This window comes from Primulina tabacum, chromosome 1 (assembly GCF_025594145.1).
Source record: "Primulina tabacum isolate GXHZ01 chromosome 1, ASM2559414v2, whole genome shotgun sequence".
Taxonomy (NCBI): Eukaryota; Viridiplantae; Streptophyta; class Magnoliopsida; order Lamiales; family Gesneriaceae; genus Primulina; species Primulina tabacum.
The window spans coordinates 7,567,102-7,586,440 of NC_134550.1; the positions used below are offsets into that span (position 1 = coordinate 7,567,102).

General features: G+C 33.4%; 3 protein-coding genes across 5 annotated transcripts; 2 read left to right on the forward strand and 1 right to left on the reverse strand.

Moving 5' to 3' along the window:
• Positions 1–1,211: 1,211 nt before the first annotated feature.
• Positions 1,212–1,929, reverse strand: LOC142517500 (abscisic acid receptor PYL4-like). The gene has a single exon (XM_075619922.1). The coding sequence runs from the start codon at positions 1,874–1,876 to the stop codon at positions 1,220–1,222; it is 657 nt and encodes a 218-aa protein (XP_075476037.1). The 5' UTR covers positions 1,877–1,929; the 3' UTR covers positions 1,212–1,219.
• A 7,318-nt stretch (positions 1,930–9,247) lies between these two features.
• LOC142538735 (cation/H(+) antiporter 4-like) lies at positions 9,248–13,069 on the forward strand. 3 transcript variants are annotated; one of them, XM_075644033.1, is made up of 3 exons: positions 9,248–9,750; positions 10,199–11,203; positions 11,647–13,068. In XM_075644033.1, the coding sequence occupies exons 1-3, from the start codon at positions 9,505–9,507 to the stop codon at positions 12,751–12,753; spliced, it is 2,358 nt and encodes a 785-aa protein (XP_075500148.1). In that variant the 5' UTR covers positions 9,248–9,504; the 3' UTR covers positions 12,754–13,068. The 3 variants fall into 3 exon arrangements, with proteins under 3 accessions (XP_075500148.1, XP_075500157.1, XP_075500153.1); XM_075644042.1 differs by having other exon boundaries at positions 9,521–9,750; positions 10,159–11,203; positions 11,647–13,069; XM_075644038.1 differs by having other exon boundaries at positions 9,612–9,750; positions 10,152–11,203; positions 11,647–13,069.
• A 2,967-nt stretch (positions 13,070–16,036) lies between these two features.
• On the forward strand, positions 16,037–18,896 carry LOC142538747 (putative leucine-rich repeat receptor-like protein kinase IMK3). Its single transcript, XM_075644049.1, has 2 exons — positions 16,037–18,094; positions 18,168–18,896. The coding sequence occupies exons 1-2, from the start codon at positions 16,231–16,233 to the stop codon at positions 18,782–18,784; spliced, it is 2,481 nt and encodes an 826-aa protein (XP_075500164.1). The 5' UTR covers positions 16,037–16,230; the 3' UTR covers positions 18,785–18,896.
• The last annotated feature ends 443 nt before the right edge of the window (positions 18,897–19,339 follow it).

The following is a 19,339-nucleotide window of genomic DNA, read 5'->3' on the forward strand; positions in this document are numbered from 1 at the left end:
ACCCAAATAAGAGATTCGTCTCACAAAATACGACATGTGAAACCGTCTCACACAAATTTTTGCCTTTATTACATATAATGTTATCTTCTTTAATGCAAAATAAATATTTTTTTCCTTTATTAAAATTGAATGTAATATATCTAGGTAAAAGATGCTACATATTCCCCAAAGCGAAAGGAACAAATCCAATTAAAAGCCCTATTGCCAACTTGCAATTCTATTTGCATTTTCCACCGTTTGATGAATAAAAATTCAAACACAAATAATATTTTTATATTTCTAAAAAGGAAAAAACAACGTACGAAAAAGAAACACCACTAAATAACAAGTGGGCTTTTGTTTGTACAACAAGTTGGGGGAGCAAGTTTGAGTATTTTAAATAACTTTAGAACATAGTAATAATAATATTTGATTCTTGTCATTTCATCATTTTCCACTTTATGTTACATAAATTTGCAAGTAATAATTTTAATTTGACAAGTTGATTCTTATTTTCAATTTTAATAACTTTTCATTAAATGTGATCGAAAATTAATAACGTGACACTTAAAATCGATGGTGTGACGTTGAACACTATTAATATTAGATGCCAAGTTATAAAAGCGAAAATTTTGAATTTGCTAACTGCAACGAAACTTTAGTTGCAATGTAACAACTATATGATCTTCCATTTTTGAATTTGTATTTGATAATTAACATTAATATATTATTGATAATGCGGATTGAAGTTAATCTTTATAAAATTATACACACTTGCACTAGAAAATTAAGCAAAGTTGTACATAATTATATTCCAGGGATGCAATTCCTCTTTTTGGCAACGGTTTGTTTTATGGACAGATTGTAAAGTAAAAAGAATTGCATTTTGTAAAAAAAAAAAACAAAACAAAAATTTGTATGAGACGATCTTTTATTTGGATTATCTATGAAAAAATATTATTTTTTATGTTAAGAGTATTACTTTTTATTGTAAATATCGATAAGATTGACCCGTTTCCCAGATAAAGATTCGTGAGACCATCTCACAAGATACTTATTCCAAAAAAAATATGCAAAAAGCAGGATTATTTATTTTTAAAAATATACATTAATCGTACTATATATTAGCCTCTATAGAAAAAATAAAATTATATAAAAAGGAAAAACTCCGACCTATTAGGAAAAAAACATAAAAATGAGAATAAAAATAAAATTTCAGCAACATATAAAATGATTTATTTTAATTTTTGGCCAAATTTTCAGTGATGTGCGCTAGTGATACCAGGTTGCACCTCACAATTGTACCAACGAAAGCACAGGTTTCTTCCTTCGTATTCCCTTGGGGAATATCCACCACATACGATTCCACCACCACCGTCCCATTTCTCGCACCGCCGTCGAGTGCATGCAGAGTCGTGACGGAGCGGTAGTTGTGCAAGCGGTGGTCGCCGCCAACAACGCTGAAGCTCATCACGTGCTCCACGTCATCCAAGATCTCGAGTCTCTCGGTGCTGGACGCCGCTGGGAGGCCGGAGACCAGATGCACCTCCCGCAGCGTTCCCACTTCGCCGCCGCCGAGGATGACGTTGCAGCTCTTGAGGAAGTGCTTGTAGGCGTGCGGCTTGTCGAAGCGGCGGACTAGAGACCACACGGAGTCTATCGGAGCGTCGATCGTCTGGACCACCGTGGAGCAGCACTGGTTCCCCGCCACCGAGTGAGCGTGGTGGCGTAGTGAATTCTCCGGCAGGGGAATCTGATAGCCTGAGATTTCAGGCATTACCAAGGAGGGCTTCGGTTGTTTACTGTTGAAAGCGTCGGCTCCGCCAGTTTCTCCACCGCTAGTAAGGACCGTGTGGTGGATTGAGTTGATTCTTTGAAGCTGAAGAGAGGAAGACATTTTGGAGTTAATTTTTTTCAAGTATTGAAGAAAACGTTGATCAGACGGTGCTATGACAGTCACATATACAGTGTGTGTGTATATATATACTAGTTATTATGTACGTGTGTACGATCTTTTTTATCATTATTGATAGATTAAAGTGAAATTTGACACGTTATGATGGGACTAAATTGATATTTGAATTGTTAAAATAAAAAAAAAAAGTGTGTTGAATTTGAAAAAAAAAAAACAAAAAACAAAAGTGAATTGAAAAAAAAAAAGTGTAATATTAGTATCATATAAGGATAAAATTGGAAGAAAAAGATGGTGTCCTCTCTAGATAGTTATTATCATCTCCTGGTACTTGATAATGTAGTACAGATATATAGATGAAAAATATTAACAAATATTATAATATTAAAATATTATGTTTGTACCATGGTCCATGGATTTGATGTTTCCTGGGAGGAAAAAAAATAAAAGAAAATGATTTTAATATCACGGGATACCGCATGTAAATCCACACCTTGCATGCACATCTTCTCAATTGAAAAAATATTATCATCGTGTGTGAGTTGATGAAACATATGATTATTTGATCGAGTTCGATTCTTTTTACTAACATTTTTTCAAACAATTCTATCGTATAAGATTTTTCACTGTAATTTATCTGGTTAGCATGTTATTATGTTAGCTTGGAGATTTACTTAGTACACACCAAAAAATAATGACTTTCGATTCAATCATCATCCAAAATAAAAATAATACAACTAAAACCTTATACATTAGTTAGGCAATTATTTGAAAGGGAACTCAGTATAATGCCTCCGATATATTGTTCGCCATTAGATGCAGATTCTATCCTCATTGAATTGACCTTTTGTACGTAAGCATCGGAAGGTAGTGGCTTGGGTGCTATCAAATGTTCTGATAAATGCTTTTGCTTTTAACTCAATGCTTCGAGTTTGATTTCTAGCTTGATTGATTATTCGTCCTTATTTGGGAAAAATTATATTTTTGGACATGTAACTTACATGTTTTCTATTTTTGTTCATATTGTCAGTTAATTTACGGTCTTAGTTCACTAATTTTTATTTTTTAATAATTTTTTATCGGAATGTTATCATGTCACCATTTTGGTGAAAGATTACTGAAATTGAAAAAAATACGTAAATGATTGGATAAAAACTGTGAGTTAACATATCATGACATGACTGAAAATTAAAAAATATGTAAATTACGGGGCCAAATATATATATATATATATATATATATATATATGAACCATTCATATCCTAGAAAATGAAAATAGCAATAGTGACTAAACTAAAACAGTAAAATCATTTTTTTATTGATAAGAAAAATGATAAATGGAGACAAAATATTGCCATCTAATATCGTTATTACAGTCGACTTTAAGTGATTAACTACGTTAATTATTGGTTGTTAAAATTAAGAAATCATCACTCTTTACCACAAGTCAATTTTAGACTGTGTAATGTAATCTGTGGGTTAGTGGTTTCTAGCTACCAGTTTTCCCAATTAATAATTTAATTTTTCTACTTGCAAACATCAAAATTTTATATTCATAAAGAATTACAATTTTTCGATTAATCCAACGTAAACCTTCCCTCTATTGAGTGAACAAAATGTATTAAATATCTGTCCAATATACATATATACAGACACACTGTTACGTTAACTGTCCAATGTGTGTGCGTTTTAAAATATAGTAACAAAAACTGGCTTATTTATTTTTAAAATATTATTTTAATTAATATTAAATTCTATATCATTTTATAAAAGATAAATATTGACATATAATAAATACACTAATGTACAAAAAAAATAACAGTTTCATCATATATATATATATATATATTATACACAAAAACTCATGTGAGACGGCCTCACGAGTCAATTTTGTGAGATAGATTGAGTCGCCTATGAAAATTATTATTTTTATTGTAAATATGGATAGAATTGACTCGTTTCAATAATAAAGATCTATGAGACAATTTGAAAAAGAAACATACTCTATATATTATCGAAAAAAATATTTGTTTTGGGCAGATTCAGTGTAGCAAAACCTAACTACGCATGCAAAGACCCAAAAAAGGAAGAATATATAAGAAAATAAAATAATTAATGCCGATTCCTTGGAAAGAAAAAGTAATATTTTCCCTACCAACCAACAAGTGGAAATTGATTTGCGTATTTAATAGATTCTTACAATGTAAGTTGTACATTGATTTGTGTAACACATTTTTATGTTCAAAACAACTTGACAAACATTTAACAGAATTTTAAAAAGACGAAGGATTGAAATGTGAATAAACATCCCACAAAATACCATCTACACTGTGACAGGAGTCCTCCAAAACAGTGTGCTGTAGTCCTGAAGAATTTTAAAATAGAAAAAATATATTTTTTAATCTCTAAAAATTAAATAATTTTAGATCATATCAACTTGTCACGATGATGAAGTTGACTATTTATGGCAAATTAAGGCAACCTTAGTCCTTACGCATTCCTTTAGTACTCACTTTAGGTGTGTGAGCCTATACTTACATCGCGAGATTTACTTCTAATTTTTATTTGTATAAGATGATCAATTTATCAATTCAATTTAAAACAAAAAATGTGAAGTTCATCAATATTTTTTTTGGTTGATCATCTCATACGTTAGTGTATCAAAGACTCACCCCTTCGCATTTCGATACAAAAAATACTTGGAGTGATTTTATATTTATAGACATTCAAGTACATTGTACTTGGAAAACATGCACTAGTTCATGCACGAACCGATTAAAATAAGTCTTTGTAATCTATTTTATAGAGATTCTGAAATGATTTGGATTCTTGTGGGATGAATGGTTTGGATTTGTATTCAAGATTGGCGGTTCAATAAATTTTTTTGAGAATTATCGATTTGAGTTGTGATACTAAATATAAAAAAATAAATTATGGATTGAGACTTATAATATGTGTGTTTTTTTTAAGTAGGGATGACAATTTCCTCCAAACTCGTTGGAGGATCCGATACCCGACCCGATTAGAAGAGGGTATGGAGGGATTTTTAGACCCGATTAAATAATTGGGTAATCGGGTATGGAGATTTTCGGGTTGGGGTATGGAGGCGGGTTTGATATAATCCGACCCACACCCGACCCGAATACCAGTTTAAATTAATATTAATATATATAAATATATATATATGTATGTATATATGTATATATATAGTAATTATATTTATTTATATTAAAGATTCATCTTCTCAAATCCAAGTAAATCGATACTTTTTCTTTTCTCCTCCCTTTCACTTTTACGTTTCAAGGTTTTACCACTGTTTTATTTTTCATTCAATTTCTCATCTTCTCCATTGGAAAGTTTATTCCATGTTTGAGTTTAAAAATTGAAAAATACTTTATTTTTGTTGAATTGCGTACTTTTGTTCAACTAATATAAACTATTTTTAATATTTTGTTATTTTATCTATAAAATTTATTTTGCAAATTTTTATCATTAATAATTTTTCTTATTGTTCATTTAAATAATTTTTTAAATATTCATAACTTCATTGAAACAATTTAAATTTGAAAAAATTCAATTGTATACGATAATATGGTATTTTGGTAGGGTATGAGTATCCGATAATCCGATGGGTATGGGGATGGGGATGAAATTCAATACCCGATGGGTATGGGGATGGTACGGGGATGAATTTAATAAATGGGTATGGGGATGGATGTATGAAATCCGACCCATACCCTACCCATTGCCATCCCTACTTTTAAGACGTACTTGAGAAGACAGAAACACTAATAATACAAAATAGAATGAATTTCAAATGACATAATCATTAGATGAACTTGAAATTCATTATTATCGACATGAAATATTATATAAACACGTAAGATTAAAATATGAAGTTGATGATATTATTTATCTAAATATAAAAAATATATTTAAAATTCAAGTTACAAATATTCTCATGTCATGTATAAAAATCCCACCAATTTAGTTACCATAACTTATCTGAATTTTTACGAGAGCAGGAATGGAGCCACCCCAAAGGCTAGGCTGGGGTGGGCTCCAGCCCGGGATAAAAAAAATTAATACTTATAGTATATATGTAATTTTAATTTACATTAAAGTTTTGTCGGACCCATAAAATAATTATATTTAATAACTTAGCCCACTAAAATTATCTTCAACCATTTTTAATCATAAGACAAATCAAATTACTCTATAAACTGCAATTTTGGAAGAAAATACTTGAAGCTGAAAAGGATTGTACGGCGGGAGGCTTGGATTGAGTTAGCACAAGGTGAAATGATTGTTTTTTGATACTTAATTGATTTATTCCATTTATTATGCAGAACGATTCAAAATATGGTTTGGTTGAATTTGTAGTTATTTTTTAGCTTATGTAGTGATGAAGTCATAGAAGATTAGATTTGTATTATGTATAGGGCTTGAGATTAACTTTCATATTATGTATATTTTTAGTTGTTTCTGGATTTTTTGTTTTCCTTTGAAGTAAAATCATGTTAAATTTGTTCAAACGCAGAAGTTAATAAGTGATTCTTCAATTATTTGTTAAGTGACTGCGAAATGTTATTTTGAGTTAATTTGTTTTTGAGACTATAATAAATTGTTTTACAAAGGTTTTAGTAAAGTGAAATGCTTATATTGTTGTCTTAATGTTATTAAATTCTCAATATGTGTTCATTTCTCCTATTTAGGTGATTGAATGTTATTAATTATCGAATTTAGTTTTGATGCTCATTTAAAATGTTTGGTGATAGCTTCTGTACCTTTCATTGGTGGTGGTCTTCTCATCTTAGACATGTACTGATAAAATTTGATTTGATTGAAATATTCATTCTAGAAATCAACAACCGAAGAGTTTTATTCGATGAAAAAAACAGGACACATCTTCAATAGCTTATATCCAGTTCATGTCACTATTGTGTATCGAATCATTTAGCCCAATGTCAAAAAAAATTCTGCCTGCGCGCCTTTCTCGGAGAGTATCGATCACTTGACTTGACTAGTGACTTTCATGTCATTCAACTCTTTCCACAAAAAGTAGGACGAAATCGAGGAGAAACCTACGAAGAATCGAAACTATGCTAGCTAGCATAAATAAGCCTATGCTATCCGACATTACTCCTATTTCTTGCGTTATGAAGATCGCGTGAGTAGCAATAAAATAGTGATAAGAAACATCACTTGCATTCTTGGATGATACTTTGTGCAAGAAATCAAGGATAATTATACCTTTTGGTCCACAATTTTAGTTCACCATTAAAATAACACACTAGGAAAAGCAGATGGACCAAAATTTCTGGTTAGGTAAGTACCCAATTTTCGGGGAAGTGAAAAATAATTGTTCTTCAAGTTTATTTGAGTGTATCCAAACATACTCGAGGGTTGAGATGATTAGTTTTCAAGATAGAGGATTGACCATAACTTTACTATTCCGAAACAAGTGTTAAAATATTGTCATCTCGTAACCAAATACATACATATACATGTATGTTACACACCATAATGTTTTTACATATTGATGATCGAACTCATTTATTTTAAATAAAAGTTTAATCGGACGGTCGGATCAGAACATTGTTATATAATATAAAATAATAATATATAGTGGATAATATATTTTAAATTTTAAAAATCTTAAATGTGTATATAAATGATAAAAAAAAAATATTTATTTACCAAAAAATTAAAATCTAAACAACATACATTTAATCAAAATATCAATCATATATATATATATATATATATATATATATATAAAACAAAAATTACAAATAAAATAAGCTTTAATACTACTAAAATAATATTTTAACAAAGTTCAAAATCCAAATTTTTAACAAAGTTCAAAATAACAAAGAGTGAACTAGTTCTTGACCAGTTTGACCGTTAAAACAATTTTTTTAGTACGGTCCGGACAGAACCAAGAACTGGTTCCTGGTCGAACAGGTAGAACCGACCAATCCGGTCTAGTCCGATTTTGAAAACAGTGGTACACCTACTGTTGGTATCTAATGTGAGTACTGTTAAGGTAACATTCACCTATTAGATGGATTTTTATATACTTAGTTACATCAATAGGTGGACGTCATCTCAGTGGTGCTCTCCTAGGTGTCCATGATGAGTGTGCAATATATTAAACATTACACACACACACACATATATATTCACTTCGTAGATGTGTTGAAACTATACATCCAATAAATGGATATCGCTTCAGTGATGTTTATATAAGTACACACAGTGAATGTCCAAAAGATCAATCATATATAAATAAATAAGAAAAAGCAATGAAGAAAAACAACAATATTGTTATCTGGACTCTTGGACTGGAGTTTGAACAAATACATTATTAAAAATGTTTTTGGCGTCTTATAAGGAAAAAATAGAGTATGTGTTTGAAAAAAAAATTGTAAAAATTTTATGAAATTGTTTTAAAAAAATGTTCTCCAAGTCTAGTTTTTTTAAAAATAATTGATAGATATTTTTTGATGTTTATAAAATAAAAAATACAGATGTAATAAATCGCAAACAACAAAAAAACTATGGAAAAAATTAAAATTATAATATTTTTACAGAATTAATAGTTGTCGAAATGGAGTCTTGATTTCACGGGATAAATTTTTTTTTAAATGTTAAAAAAGAGCTTGTTATAATTAAAAACTTGAAAATTTGACGTGAAATGAATGGTATAATTAGGGGTGAGTATTCGGTCGGTTCCGATTAGTTTTAAAAAAATTTGTGATTTAACTTTAATTATATATGTAATTTTTCTTGAAGCCTACAGTCTACACAAATGCATAAAAATATAAAATCACACACATCACAGATGTATAATTTTGGTTTGAATACAATTAATACATGTTTTTTTTTAGAAAATAACATAACATAGGCGGACTTCGTCTCGATCGGTGACGAGAGATGGGTGGGCGGCAGATGAAGTCAAGAGTGGATAATAGAGAAGTGAGAACGAGAAAGCCAAGGCGTTTAGAATTATATTAGAATTAAGATTGATTTTAAAATTAAAAATTTAAATGTATATAAAAATTGATAAATAATAAAAATGTATTAAATAATAATATTTATTATATCGGTTAATTCGTTTAACCGATTTCAAAATTTTGAAAACCTTAACTGAATTGAATTAACAGATATAATTAAATTTTTTAATTTAAAAATCAAATTTTCAAAATTATCGAACTGAATTTCTGAATTGACTCGATTCGATCGATTAATTCGATTTAATCGAAATCTTGTTCATCGCTGGATATAATATATAGGTAAGGATCAAAGTGTTGTTTGAAGCGTGTCAAAGAAGCCCAACGTACAAAACCTCATCCCCCAAAATTCTTACCAATCAAATTAATGGGTGCCAGTAATTCTCGGCGGCAACCTCAAATTGATTCATCCATTCCAACATCATCCCTCACAAAATCCCAATTCGCCATGAAAATCCGATTTAAAATATGTTGGAAAAAGCCCCAGCATCCCGTGTCTCATCTACGTCTCCTCCACAACACCACGCCGATCCCTTCATCGTGTGGTGTTGACCAAACGTAGGTGGGGTGGAGGGAGAGCGGGAGATTTTCCGATCGATGGATAGCTACCCAGTGGATAGCGATGGCATCAGGATGGTCATGCCGGCAAACTCAACCGCTGATTCATGTGCTACCGATATAGGGCTGCACGCCGGCGCCTGGAGATCGAGTCTAACCAATTTGTTCCATAGCTACGCTTTTCCTCGGCTTCAGCTTCAATTGGCAATCATTTTTCTTGTTACCCAATCCCTTCATCTCTTGCTCCGCCGCTTCAATCTGCCTCGTATAGTTTCCGAGATCATGGTATTTTTCGTTTTTTGTTTTAAATTATTATTGTAACGATAATATCAAAGGTGGAAGTGCTCCCCAGTTCATATTCAATTGTTTTATTTTTATTTTTTGAGTAATCGAGGTTCGTTTTTTTTAAAAAAAAAAAAAAAAAATTGGTTCCGAAATACATGGTTTTTATTGGAGATTATGCGTGAATGCAAGAGATCCCGATAGTAGTCAATGAGAAAAGGCAATGTTTTATCTTTGGCAAACACATGGCACATGGCAGACTTGAATTTATCTTGAAACATGAATTAGCCTCTCAAGTGAATTTTCAGTATTATTATTATTTGACACATAACTTCAGAATCGAAACACATGTTTGTTTGAATGTAACCTATTATTTCACTTTGTAATTGTGAGACTTAAAACAGCTTTCAGATCATGATTAGATAACCAGTTCGATGATTGTTTCAACCAGGCTGGAATTATACTGGGTCCGACCATTCTAGGACAGATGGGAAATATTCAAACTGATTTGTTTCCAAAAGAAGGAGAACTCTTCCTTGGCTTACTGTCAAAAATTGGCTACATTTTCTTTATATTCCTCAGTGGTGTGAAGATGGATCCCACAACTGTGTTGAGGACTGGTCTCAAGGCATGGACGATTGGAGTGATTGGCGTGGCAGCTCCACTCTCTGCTAGCATCTTCGTTCGCATCCACTTAAGGAAGTTTGTACACAGATATCGGTTGCCAGCTTTCGTGAGCATTACGGCACTTCAGAATTTATTCCCTTTTCCTGTTATTGCTTCCATGCTTGTGGACCTGAAAATCATGAACTCTGAGCTTGGTCGTCTTGCTCTGGCATCAGCACTGATATGTGATCTGATTAGCAATTTCGTTGGCACTGTTGTTGCTAGTGGAAGAATTGGGCAAATGGCCGACTATACCATTGGTATTGTTGCACAAACTAGTGTCTTAAGTATCTGTCTGGTTTTACTTATCGTGTTTCTGGGGCGGCCACTTTGTCTATGGATTATCAAGAAGACACCAGAAGGAAAACCCGTGAGTAGAGTTCATGTCATTCTCATAGCTTTATTGGTCTTAATTGTGGTCCTACTAAGTGACAATTCGGGACTTCACTATCAATATGGGCCCTTTTTACTTGGCTTGATAGTGCCAGATGGGCCACCTTTGGGGTCCACGTTGGTGGACAGGTTAGAAACTTTGGTATCGGGATTGCTTGCACCACTATTAGTGACTTCCTGTGGGATGAAAGTAAATCTGGTCGAGCTGTTTGATCTGAACTTCATTAGTTTCTTATGGTTCGTCCTCTTCACACATCTGGGAATGAAGCTTATTGCGGTTTTCTTTCCAGCAGTAATTTGCAGAGTACCCATTAAGGATGCTGTAGCTCTTGCTTTCATTCTAAGTGCTCAAGGAGTTGTGCAGATGTCTTTCTATTACAGCTATTCCGTGAACCAGGTCCCTAACCTTCTTTAAAATTTTCCTAGTTTTTTTTTCCAATTAAGTCTCCATTTAGTGTCATTTTCTTTTTATACAATTGTTTGGAGGAAGCATTAACCTAGTCACCTCTCCGCTAAAACTATAGATTGGAGAGGTCTTTCCAACCAAGACAATGATACTTGTTATTCACATTGTTTTAGCCAGTTTTAGATAAATGATTTTCCAGAATCTTTGTGCATACGTGTTACGTGTCAAAACTCAGCTGTCCACAAAATATACAAAATATGTCTCTCTTTCGAGCTCGTCCTATTGCCAATGTTTATGCAGTCTTGAAAAATATTTATTGATGTGCTACTTTATTGAAAAGTCCCGAAATTTTAACGGTTTGTTTAATGGCATTCACTAAATTATTTGCTTCTGGAAATACTCTCATAACTCCTCTTTGTTTTTTGAGAAGCTAGACATTTGATGGGGAAACCTTTTCTATGCTTACAACATGGGTAATGCTACAAGCTGGATTTGCGAATCTGGTTGTGAAGTCACTGTATGATTATTCAAGAATGTATACTGGCTATCAAAAAAGAGACATTCAGCACACGTCTCTTAACTCCGAGCTACGTGTACTTTCATGCGCCCATCGAATAGACGACGTGTTTGCTGTCAAGAAAGTACTTGAATCCTCTTTCCCAACCGCAGAGAGCCCAATTGCTATCTATGCTTTGCATCTTGTAGAGCTCGCTGGCAGGGCTCACCCACTACTAATCGATCACCAACTTGGCCAAAAATCTTCTGGTGGCACCCGAACCCAGAAAATGATCGAGGTTTTTTACTCGTTTGAGCAACAATTTTCAGGATTGGCCACTGTGCAGCAATTCACTGCCATGTCTTTAACCAAGTTTATGCATCATGACATCTGCACACTTGCTTTCAACAAGTTGGCATCTCTGATCATTCTTCCGTTCCATCGGAAATGGAACTACCAAGGGAAAATGATACTAGAGAGCAGTAGTTTGAGAGCAATTAACCTCGATGTATTAGAACTCGCCCCTTGTTCTGTTGGCATTCTCGTTGATCGTCACAAGGTACGCCATTCCTCAGCTCCTTCATCTACTTACAATGTTGGAGTGGCTTTCTTCGGAGGAACTGATGATAGGGAGGCATTGGCTTATGCCAGACGAATGGCACTGTCTCCGGGTATGCACTTGATGGTAATCCGGTTTGTTCCGTGGGACATGTATTCGGGAGATAACCAATGGGATGCTGTTCTTGATGCCGAAATATTGAAGGATACAAGGATGCATGGTGAACGTCGGGAAAATATAGTGTATAGGGAAGAAAGGGTGAAAGATGGGGCCGAAACTGCTCTTCTCATTCATTCTATGGAAGAAGCTTTCGATTTGATAATTGTGGGGCGTCGCCATAAAGATGATACACCTCAATTATTAGGCCTTAGCGAATGGAACGATCTTCCGGAACTCGGGCCCGTTGGAGATATGCTTGCTGCTGCAGATATCAGTAAGCCTGTATCAGTTATGGTCATTCAACACCAAAATGTGAAAAGCAAGTGAAAAGAGGGTAGTTTAAGAAAGATTCAGGATCTACAAATTCGCTACGAAAATGCATCGGATCGCCCCATTGATGAATCTGAGTGCTAAAAAAGTTGTACATCCATAGGGGTGAGATTCACTCAAATAGAAATGTAGACCTGAATGACTGGCAAATTCTCGCTGTTTGGTTCATTGTTCTTGAAATTACTAGTTTCTTCTTTGATTCTCCACACGTTGCATATTTCACTTGTAAGAGCTTTCTGCATAAATTAGGTGACGACATGAAGATAGAAAATGTGAGATTATATTCTATTAGGGTGCGATTGGATTAAGTCATTTGAAATTTACGAGTTTTAAATAACTTATACAAAAGAAATTCAAATTCATCTATCTGCATATTTTACATTACTGGAAAAGTGTACGTGCGTTGTATGTGAGTGGTTAATTGTTAAAATATACTCGCAAAATTTAGATAATATTTAAAGATGCTTGAATGACATCTTGTTTAATTAAGAGTATTTATCAATTTAAATAGAAAAAAAAAACAGAAGATAAAAGTATAACCACAAGTCATATATGTTCGCTTATGAATGTCACCCATTTTTCAATTTGCTTCTAACGTGATTTACAATCAACTCTCTCAAATTAAGAAATTTTTTCCATCCAAATACCAATCATAAAAAAAAAAAAAAAACAAAACAAGTTAAAAAACATAATAATAAATTTTCTCAATGTACACCACAATTTAGTTAAATGGAGCACAAATAATGACGAGACTAATTAAACTTTTGGTCTCGTGATTTGTAATTTTTTGGTCCTGATAACTGTGAATTTACAATTTTAATCTTGTAATTTATATATTTTATCTGTAGATTGTAGTCTTGTTAATGTTGAATTGTATTTTTTCTCTAATAACTTGTAATTTTTTTTACTTATTTCATCGTGTCTTTCATAAACTGTTTTTGTAACAGACGTGTATGCTGACATGGATTTTTAGAAGAAAACTTGCATGTGTCGTGATTTTTTTAAAGAATATTATGTATCTTTCCAAAACTCCATATGAGCATCTACGGCCGCCATATAAGCAATTTCCGATTGACGGGCTAGACACCAATCAAGAAAAGACCAAAAAAAAAAAGTTGTAGGACTAATAAATTCAAATTTATTGTTAATACGATCAAAAGTCAAGAAAAGACAAATAACAAAACTAATGTAATTTTTCCCATAATGATGATTGATTCTCAACTAAAATTCTATAAGTTAAAAAATTATCATACTAATGTTAAATTAAATCCAATACAATTTTATTTAGATTTATATTTAGTTATGCTGTTATTAAATTTTTAACCTCTTATATACATGGATTTAGTTTACTTTTCTTTATGGACAGATAATTTTATATCAGAATGAAACTTTTACAAAATATTGATGATGATTAATTTCATGTGATTAAAATTTAAAATACTATGAATCAAATAAATGTGTGTGATCAAATATAAATTTAATTAATAAGATAATATGTTGACTAATCAAATAAAAATATTATATGTAAAAGCTTTAATTTCTAACAAATGATTGATAAATCATCACTATAAATTCATATTTATTATTAAGTATTATCTCATAAATTGAATTAAAAAATAGAAAGTAATTTTTTTCCTCATTAATTTTCTCTTACTGTGAATAAAACTGAAAATAAATCATACTAATCGAATTATACTACAAATAAACATTATAAAATTTTACAAAAAACACCTAGAATCTACCTGTCAGAGTCCAATTTCCTTTGAAAATATGAGTTTGTGTGAGATTAGAAACATGTGTATATCTCTAGTCCATTGTTTTTTCAACACTCATTATCAAAACTACCAAAATTAAAGGTACACCTTGCATTGATATGCTCCTGTGTAAGCAAGTAAAGTATGTGTCTGTTAGTGCGAGAAACAGAGCTTTGCTTTCTATTCAATTTCTTTAATCTTTCTTACTCTTTCATGTTACTCCTCAAAGCTTGGAATTGATCAATGCCAAATCATCAGAAGAACGCATTATTGGACCTGACATTGGCTAAAATGTTTGATGCAGTGTCTTCTTGGAACAAGAATGTCGTGTGTCAATATAAAGATAACCTTTCCAAAATCAATGGACTCTGGTTTCACAGGAACCCTCTACATTTTGCCATTCCTCTCTTCTTGCTCCAGCTTTCTTTAATATCTGTAACATCTCAGCTTATCGAGAAATGCCTCCATCCTCTTGGACAATCGTCCATCGTCCCCCAATTTTTCGTGAGTCCTGGTATTTTTTTTCACCCATTCTTGATGCTTATGCTTGAAGATTTTTGTTAACGATGTTTGCACTTGATTATACGTTTCGCAGGGTGGTATATTTATTGTATGGCCCTTCGATATTGGGTCCTTATGATGTTCTTGGAGCAACTATATATATTTTCTACTAGAAGCATATTGGCCCTAGAAACAGTCGCCTCGCTTGGTATTATGTACTTCTTCTTTGCCATTGGTGTGAGGACGGATCCGGTGACGATGGTCCGGCCAGGGCGACAGGGTTTGATCATTGGCGTTTCAGCTATGTTCCTTACAGTACTGCTCACGGTTTGATCTTTTGTGTTGAAAGCTTACATCCGTATGGATAATTCACTTGCGAAAGCTTTACCGTTTATAGCAGCATCTCAGTGTTTGACAATATCTCCTGCCTTCTTGCTGGGCTTGGGATGCTTAGCAGCGATGTAGGCCGTATGGAAACCACTTCTTCGATGACTTGTGACTTAATAGGTATGTCTCTAGTTGCTCTAATGCTCGGAATACTACCATCAGAGAGCGACCCGTTGAATTCCACTCAGTCGATTTCTTCGGCCTTTCTAATTGTTTTTGCTATGATCTTTCTGGGTAATCTCACGGAATAATTCAATTAATATTTTAGGTTTAAAAAATATTCTTACAATAATCTTTAGCATATTTCAATATCTACATTATATATGTTTTTTCCTAGTTCATATTTAATATTGTACATTAAAAAAATATTCTTACAGATAATCTTTAGCATATTTCAATATCTACATCATGTGTGATGTTTTTTATTTCATATTTAAAAATCAATTTGTTATAAGATTTATGTATTTATATGTAAAATTAAGAAAAAAATAAAACATTAAATATTTATTGACAACCATGAAAAAAAGTTGAAACCTGGACATTGGCCCAAATATTACATGTCATAAATTCGGGGAAACTAGCCGTTAAACATTTTGGGCGGACAAATGAATTGAAAAGAGAGAGAAATAGCTGAGATTGTTCTGAATCTATGTGACATCTGACTCAATTTTCAGAAAACTCCCCCGTTTTCCAGATTCTTTTGCTTTAACTTTTTCTGTTTAATTTGGAGCTCTCTAAAAAATATTTTCTTCGATTCACACTGTTACTCATTCTTGTTTTTCTTCCATCGTTTGCTTCTACCAATACATTCACGCAGATTTTCTCAGTGGTTATGGAGGGGGCTGGATTTTTTCAATGTTTCTATACTTGCCCATTTCAAGAAAATGCGTTTCGTTACCTCGTTGGGGATGGGGAGAAGGAAAAATGGAAGATTCAGGAGGAGCCCTTCTGTTGTTCAACTACGTCAAGAAGATGTTCCCTAATTTTCTTGATCCTTCAGCTCTTAATGTGTATGAACTGGCTTGTTTCGGGCGTGGCTTGGGATGGTGTCGTTGTTACAGAGGCAGATTACCAAGCTCTTCAGGCCTTCAAGCATGATTTGACTGATCCTAAGGGATTTCTAAGAAGCTGGAATGATAGTGGTTATGGAGCTTGTTCAGGTGCTTGGGTTGGGATTAAATGTGCACAAGGCCAAGTTATAGTTATACAGCTTCCATGGAGAGGATTAGGGGGCAGAATCACTGAAAAAATTGGGCAATTTCAAGCTTTGAGAAAACTAAGCCTCCATGACAATGTTATTGGAGGTTCTATTCCTGTGTCTTTGGGATTTTTGCCCAATCTTAGAGGTGTGCAGTTGTTTAACAACAGGCTTTCTGGTTCAATTCCTTCTTCACTTGGCTTGTGTCCCCTTCTTCAGGCACTCGACTTAGGAAATAATTCTTTGTCTGGGGAAATTCCATCTATTCTTGTTTACTCAACTAAGTTGTCTAGGCTTGATTTAAGTTTCAATCATTTGACTGGTGAAATGCCTCCTAGTCTTACTCAATCTGCCTCACTGGTGTTTCTTGATCTTCGAAATAATAATCTTTCAGGGCAAATTCCGGATTCTTGGAGTGGTGATGAGGAAAAATTGTTTCGACTTCAATCTTTGGCACTTGATCACAACTCGCTCACTGGGAGCATTCCTATTTCGTTGGGCAAGTTGAGTTTACTTCAAGAAATTTCGATTTGTTGTAACAGATTGAGTGGAGCCATTCCTGATGATATTGGAAATGTCACTGGGATCAAAGCCATTGATTTTTCAGATAATTTTATTGATGGCAGTTTGCCTGATAGTCTTTTTGGTCTACAGAAACTCTCAGTTCTTGATCTGCGGAAGAACCAAATAGATGGAGCCATTCCGGTCCCAACGAGCAATTTTTCTTCACTGAAGGAACTTGATTTGTCTCTTAACAATCTGAATGGAGAAATTCCAGTTTCTCTTGGTGACTTGCAAAATCTTGATTCATTCAATGTCTCGTATAACAACTTATCTGGCACTGTTCCACCTAAGCTTTCTCAGAAATTCAACTCGAGTTCGTTTCTAGGCAATGCTCAGCTTTGTGGATATATTGCTTCTACCCCTTGTCCTGTAACACCATCCCCACATAAACCAAACCGAAAACTTGGTACAAAAGATATTATACTCATTTTAGCAGGGATTCTCCTCATAACTCTGCTAGTAACATGTTGCATTTTGCTCTACTGCTTGATAACGAAAAGAAAATTGGCTAAAGAGGCTGAGAAGGGTCTGCCTGTGGGACGTGTGGCTGTAGCCAAGGGTAAAAAGGATATTCCGCCTACTGCCGGTGAAGTTGAAGCAATTGAAGAAACAGGGGGGAAGCTTGTGCATTTTGATGGATCACAGATTTTTAGTGCAGATGATCTTTTGCGTGCTACTGCGGAAATAATGGGCAAAAGCACTTATGGAACAGTGTATAAGGCTACAATGGAGGATGGGATTCAAGTTGCGGTCAAACGATTGAGAGAAAAGATAACCAAGGGCCCAAGGGAATTTGAGTCTGAGGTCAATGTCCTTGGAAAGATTAGACATCCTAATCTTCTTGCTCTTAGAGCTTATTATATAGGTCCAAAAAGAGAGAAATTGTTAGTTTTTGACTACATGCCTAAAAGAAGTCTTGCAACTTTTCTTCATGGTGAGCTAATAAATTTTCACATAATGCATAGTTTCATTCATGTCCATTTATTAAGTATTGCCTTTTGCAGCAGCTCGTGCCCCGGATTCACCGGTCTTCTGGCCGACAAGAATGAAGATAGCGAAAGGAATGGCAAGAGGGCTACTATATCTTCACCATAATCTCAACATAATCCATGGAAATCTCACGTCAAGTAATGTTCTTCTTGATGAACATACAAATGCAAAAATTGCAGATTTCGGCATTTCTCGTTTAATGACTGTCGCGGCAAATTCAAGCGTGATAGCTGCTGCGGGGGCACTGGGGTACCGAGCACCCGAGCTTTCAAAGCTCAAGAAAAAAGCCATAACAAAGACTGATGTCTACAGCTTTGGAGTGATCTTATTAGAACTTTTAACAGGTAAATCCCCGGGGGAGACCGTGAATGGTATGGATTTGCCTCAATGGGTGGCATCAGTCGTGAAAGAGGCGTGGACTAATGAAGTTTTTGATCTTGAGTTGATGAGAGATGCATCAGTGATTGGTGATGAGTTGTTGAATGCTTTGAAACTGGCACTGCATTGTGTGGATCCTTCGTCGTCAGCTCGACCCGAGGCCAATCAGATTTTGCAGCAACTGGAGGAGATTAGACCAGAAACAGCAACAAGTTCTGGTGATGATGGTGGAGTAGTAGCATCACCTAGCGATTGAAGAAGAACTTGACAAGATTTAGCAATCTAGAATAGAAGTAGATTTGTTGTATTGTGTCACTTATTCTTTCATTCTTAGAATTTTGTTGATCTGAATTTCTTTTTTTCTAGAAAAACAACAAAGACATTGTGTTTCAATGTTTGAAAGTGAAGCGCCTATTTATAGTAATATGGATACACTAATACTCTCCTTTTGCTTTTTTTTTTAAAAAAAAGTAAATATGTTCTTCTTTTTCTCCTCACACATTATAAATTACATGAAGAAAAACTTGGTTTATAAAATGTTGATGTGTACATATAATTATTGGTCAAATATAATTTAATATCAAATATATCTCATGTCTGTGTTTAAAAAAATCCTGTAATATCTCAAATAAATACACCTATCATATCTGATAAAAAAAATTCTTCATTTTTTTGGGGAAAAAATATTTTTTTTTATACTAAAATATTTTTTTTTAATTATTAATATTGAATGTTAGATTATCATAGTTAAATATTTGCTATGTTAAATATTTGCTATTTCACAAGTTAATGATGTCATTTCATAAATTAA